This window comes from Canis lupus, chromosome 25 (genome assembly GCF_048164855.1).
Source record: "Canis lupus baileyi chromosome 25, mCanLup2.hap1, whole genome shotgun sequence".
Classification (NCBI taxonomy): Eukaryota; Metazoa; Chordata; class Mammalia; order Carnivora; family Canidae; genus Canis; species Canis lupus.
In genome coordinates, this window is record NC_132862.1 from 2,593,927 (window position 1) to 2,599,499 (window position 5,573).

A 5,573-nucleotide genomic window follows, 5' to 3' on the forward strand; every position below is an offset into this window, starting at 1 on the left:
CTTGTCTCCTTTGTTTGAGAACATGACTAACTCATGACTTCAGTGAATTCATATCCAGCCTTATTGTGTTGGGATCGTCAAGGCTGGAAGGCAGGAGAATTTCTCCATGACTAAAGGAAGCCAAAGAAGTAATCTTCATATTTCATACCTTTAAGAGGCTGGGGCTGATCTCACTATTTGTAGAGCCCAGCCCTTCCCAATCTGCAAGCTCACCTTCCAGGACGGGGCCCAGCCCATTTTCACCCTATATAAACCGCTGCCGGGAGGCTCATCTCACAGATCTGCTCCTCTCAGCTCTACCCTCCAGCCTCTCGCACCTTCTTCAGCCTTCTCCTCTTCACGAAGCATGTCTAGCAGATCCACCATGAGGAGCCAAAGCATCAGCCACCGGGGCTTCAGCGCCAGCTCGGCCAGAGTCCCCGGGGTCTGCCGCTCGGGCTTCAGCAGCGTCTCCGTGTCCCGCTCCAGGGGTAGTGGTGGCCTCGGCGGAGTGTGTGGCGGAGCTGGCTTTGGCAGCAGGAGCCTCTATGGCCTGGGCGGCTCCAAGAGGATCTCCATCGGAGGCGGCAGCTGTGCCATCAGCGGTGGATATGGTGGCAGAGTTGGAGGTGGCTTTGCCTATGGAGGTGGAGCCGCCAGCGGATTTGGCTTTGGGGGTGCAGCTGGTGGTGGCTTCGGGCTCGGTGGTGGAGCTGGCTTTGCCGGTGGCTACGGGGGCTCTGGCTTCCCCGTGTGCCCCCCCGGAGGCATCCAGGAGGTCACTGTCAACCAGAATCTCCTCACTCCCCTGAACCTGCAAATCGACCCCACCATCCAGAGGGTGAGGACGGAGGAGCGCGAGCAGATCAAGACCCTCAACAACAAGTTCGCCTCCTTCATCGACAAGGTGAGCCAGGAGCACCTGCCTCCACTGGCCTTTCAGGGCCCCCAGACTGGACAACCAATGAATGTCCAACCCGGGGGACACTCAGGAGGGAGGGAGACCAGCTCTCCCCCGGGGTGCCACTTGGGCTCCGTGTTCACAGCAGGCAGAGGTGATGGACATCATCTAAACCCCCTGGGTCTCTTAAACGTCCCTCACCCCTGCCAGGGAAGGATGCTTTACTTGGGGGAAGTGGGAAGCAAATTAAGGCAGTGAGAGAACGGAATGGGTTAGGTTGACCTTCTGAAGATTCCAAGAGATTAAAAAATACTGCAGGTGGAAATCTGCTCTAGGGCTCCGGGCATGAGGAAAAAGAGTGATAGAAAAAAGAAAAGAAAAGGATTTTGCTTGGATTAGAAGAAAAAGACTCAGAAATATTTCTATATCCATAGAAATACTAACTGTGTAAACCACAGCATGAACATCAGGGCATTCGTTGTAGAGGAGAACCGGGTACCAAAGCAGAGGTAGTTGGAAGCCAATCATTACTGAATTGGATTTAATCGTCACATTCTGCATATTTAATATTCCTTTAACTGAGGTCTGATTTTTAATACACTTTGTGTGATGGAACGGGGAAACGTGTGATGGTGCTTTCAATAAAAAGAGAAGACTGTGGAATGTCACCGATAGGCTGCACAGCGCAGTAGTGAGACGACCCCAGGGGTCCACGGAGGAATCTAGGATTGCTGGAGTGGGAAGGAATAGGTGTGAGGGTGCATTGTCAGCCTCATCCTCCGTACATGCTCTAAGGCAGCCCAGGACCTGGGTGACATCCAGGGGACAAGTCATGTCTCTTTCTCCCGTGTTTTCTCTGGCAAATAACCACCTTGTCTTCCTCCAGGTGCGCTTCCTGGAGCAACAGAACAAGGTCCTGGACACCAAGTGGACTCTGCTCCAGGAGCAGGGCACCAAGACCGTGAGGCAGAACCTGGAGCCCCTGTTTGAGCAGTACATCAACAACCTCAGGAGACAGCTGGACAGCATCCTGGGGGAGAGGGGCCGCCTGGACTCGGAGCTGAGGAGCATGCAGGACACAGTGGAGGACTTCAAGAACAAGTGAGTTCAAGGGCATGAAGGGCTCAGTTCTGAAATGCACACGTGAGGACCGCCAGCTGATCTGGTCCAGGGGTGGACATGGTCCCATAGGGAAACAGGTCCATGGCAATGAGAATCACAATTAGTGCCTCAAAACAACCCCCAAACAACAAAAGGGCCATAGAGATAGACGGGGAGAGAAAAGACACAAACTTTAGGGAACACAGAAAATCATTTCTGGGCTCAGTGGCGGGAAAGCTCAACTCGGATATATCTGCTTCATGGAAGCTGGGATGCCAGGCTGCTTCTGCGGGACCATCCTGGCCATGGCTCAGTGTCCCTCACCCCGTTCTCACTCTAGATATGAAGAGGAAATCAACAAGCGCACGGCAGCAGAGAATGAATTTGTCACCCTGAAGAAGGTGAGCCGATGAACATCAGGGGACCGTGTTCCGCGGAGAGGGAGAGGATCTGGGTCCCTGCACACATCCAAGAGGGCGCCCACGGGGAGGCTAGAAGGGTTCAGACTGGGAAGGAGGCTCAGCTGACTCCACATTGTTGCCTTGTGCCCCAGGACGTGGACGCTGCCTACATGAATAAGGTTGAACTGCAAGCCAAGGTAGATGCTCTCACAGATGAGATCAACTTCACCAGAGCCTTGTATGACGCAGTAAGCATCTCCAGTCCTCTTTCATTTGCTCTGATGGGACAGTGCAGGGGGTGGAGGAGCTTGGGGTTGGATACCGCTGTGAACGCCACAGCCAGAGATGATCTGACTCTCCTGTGCTCTGCAGGAACTGTCTCAGATGCAGACCCACATCTCCGACACTTCCGTGGTCCTGTCCATGGACAACAACCGTAACCTGGACCTGGACAGCATCATCGCTGAAGTCAAAGCCCAGTATGAGGAGATCGCCCAGAGGAGCCGGGCTGAGGCTGAGTCCTGGTACCAGAGCAAGGTGAGTCTTGAGTTGGCAGCTGCCCAGGAGTGCCCGTGTCCCCGCCCTCTACACCAGCAAGGCTACCTCCTTTGCTGGGAAGTCTGCTGCAGGGAAGCCGATGTTTTCCCATAGGATGGCTACCCTGCTCTCATACAATAGGCATTTACAGACTTTATGTCCAAGTTCAGTTAGTCAAAGAACCCAGGTGCAGGACGACAGCTGCATAGTTAAGGACCTAGTGATCTTTGCTCTTGTCTCCGCCCTGATGCTGACTCTCAGAAACATGACACAGAACATCGTTGGTCCCAACTGGACAGGCTATCAGCGGTCTCATCAAAAGAGGGTCTGTGACCAATGTCCAGTATCCAATGACCTTGCCACATCAACTTTCCTTAAAGCCCCCTGGGGAGAAGCCACTAGGTCAAGGGTGGGAAATGCCTGACTCAGAGGTCAAATCCCCGTTGGCATGTGAAAGCCCATATACACCACCTTCTCTCTCTTTGGACTCCAGTACGAGGAACTGCAGGTCTCAGCGGGCAGACACGGGGACGACCTGCGCAACACCAAGCAGGAGATTGCCGAGATCAACCGCATGATCCAGAGGCTGAGATCTGAGATCGACCATGTCAAGAAGCAGGTATGGTGGGGGCCTCTGGAGAAGAAAAGCATCCTTTCCTTGCTACACCACCAGCTGGTCAGCAGCCGCCACTTGGGAAATGCTGGGAATTGAGGGAACAGCAGAGAGAGGAGGATGCGCAGCTCCCAGCCTTAGTGAGGTCCCACAGGTTAGGACACACAGATGCCAACACCAGACAATGATACAGTCAGGTGACAGGAACAATCCCAGTTAGTCAGACTGTAAAAAGGTAGTCTCGGGGCCTTTCAAAGACATTACTGAAGGAGAAGGATTGGTTTAGGAATACCAGACCAGTCAGGAAAGAAAAGGGGAGGCCGGCAGAGGGGCACCTCTTGTTCCAAATCTGCCCAAGATTCACTTGAAAAAGAAAGTTGAGCAAGGACCCCGGATGAAGATCAGTGTTGTCCAAGCGGGTTAGAATCCCTTAGGAGTGAGGATGCCCAGATCCCAGCAGCTAGATGTGAAATTCATGTCCTTAAGTGAAGTTGCTCCTAATTTTGTAATCTCCTGGTCTGGCTATGGAGACAGCACTCGAAACAAGTGAGTAGGTCCATTTCTTCTAAGTCTGCTGGTGTTTCGTCCAGTGTAGTCCAGGGTCGTTAAAAAAAGGTTCAGGTTTTCTCACTGGGCTCCCAGACTAGATAATTTGTGCAAAACAGAAAAAGACTGGCTAAAAAGGCCAATGTCCTTTTCCGTGATACCTGGGCTCTGGAACTCTACCTCGCTAGAAAGCAGCAGCGTGGTTGATCTCTGGAGGACTGAATTGCAAGTCCATTCTGCCTACGTCCCTCCTCTAGTGCGCCAACCTGCAGTCCGCCATCGCTGATGCTGAGCAGCGTGGAGAGATGGCCCTCAAGGACGCCAAGAACAAGCTGGCTGAGCTGGAGGACGCCCTGCAGAAGGCCAAGCAGGACATGGCCCGGCTGCTGAAGGAGTACCAGGAGCTCATGAATGTCAAGCTGGCCCTGGACGTGGAGATCGCCACATACAGGAAGCTGCTGGAGGGCGAGGAGTGCAGGTGGGTACCTCACACAGGCCCCTCCAACATCTGGATCCATGTGCAGGAAGGCTGGCAGGAGCCCGAGTTGAAGGCCCTCTAGTTATGGCCACAGTGGCTGCTCTCAGTGGACCATTTGGAAGGCGGCTTCCCCGTGGGCTAGCCTCACACTGACGCTTCCCACTCTGGTCCACTGGTGGCTCTGAGGACTCATGCTCCCTGTGTTTTCCCCCTTCCTAGGCTGAGTGGAGAAGGCGTTGGACAAGTCAACATCTGTAAGTACCTTTGCTTGCCTCCCTCCCTTGCCCTTGTGCTCTTCTGGCTGGACTCAGGCTGGCAGGACGAGCTCACCGTGTCTTGTGTGTCCTTGTCTGTCTCCCGTCCACAGCTGTGGTGCAGTCCACCGTCTCTGGCGGCTATGGCGGCGCTGGTGGCTTTGGCGGTGCCAGCGGTATGGGCAGTGGCTCAGGCCTGGGTGGAGGCAGCGGCTACTCCTATGGCAGCGGCCACGGCCTTGGAGCTGGCTTCAGTTCCAGCAGTGGCCGAGGCATGGGGGGTGGCTTCAGCTCCTCTGGAGGCAGCAGTTCCACCATCAAATACACCACCACCTCATCCTCCAGCAGGAAGAGCTACAAGCACTAAGTCCTGCCATCGGCTCTGGTCCCACGTTGTCCAAGTCTACAGCTGCATTGCCCTCTCCGAGGCTACTTCTCCTCCCCTGTCTCTGATTTCTCTTACTTTCTGGGTTTTAGCTCAAGTTGCTGAGTGCCTTCATTTTTCTTCTCTGTCTATACCTACTCCACCTGAGCTTCCATTGCTCACCATCTAAAGGCCACTACCTGGGTCCTATTTCAGAATAGGGCAACTTCTGCTGTCACTGGTCCAGGGTTTCCCCATCTCATTAATGTTGAGGTCCTCCCTCACAATGGTTATGATAGTAGAAGTGTCCAGGTGTGTGATAAACAGGGTTTTTATCCCTGTGTTTATCTTCTGCTTCTTGATCTCTTCTAATTGCAATAAAGCAGATTTATAATATGA

The 5,573-nt window shown here is 53.7% G+C and overlaps 1 protein-coding gene across 1 annotated transcript; it reads left to right on the top strand.

Moving 5' to 3' along the window:
* The first annotated feature begins 245 nt into the window (after positions 1 to 245).
* LOC140617040 (keratin, type II cytoskeletal 6B-like) lies at positions 246 to 5,573 on the top strand. The gene is made up of 9 exons (XM_072797823.1): positions 246 to 886; positions 1,767 to 1,981; positions 2,322 to 2,382; positions 2,535 to 2,630; positions 2,755 to 2,919; positions 3,413 to 3,538; positions 4,336 to 4,556; positions 4,776 to 4,810; positions 4,924 to 5,573. Exons 1-9 carry the CDS (start codon positions 347 to 349, stop codon positions 5,175 to 5,177), a joined length of 1,713 nt encoding a protein of 570 aa, XP_072653924.1. The 5' UTR covers positions 246 to 346; the 3' UTR covers positions 5,178 to 5,573.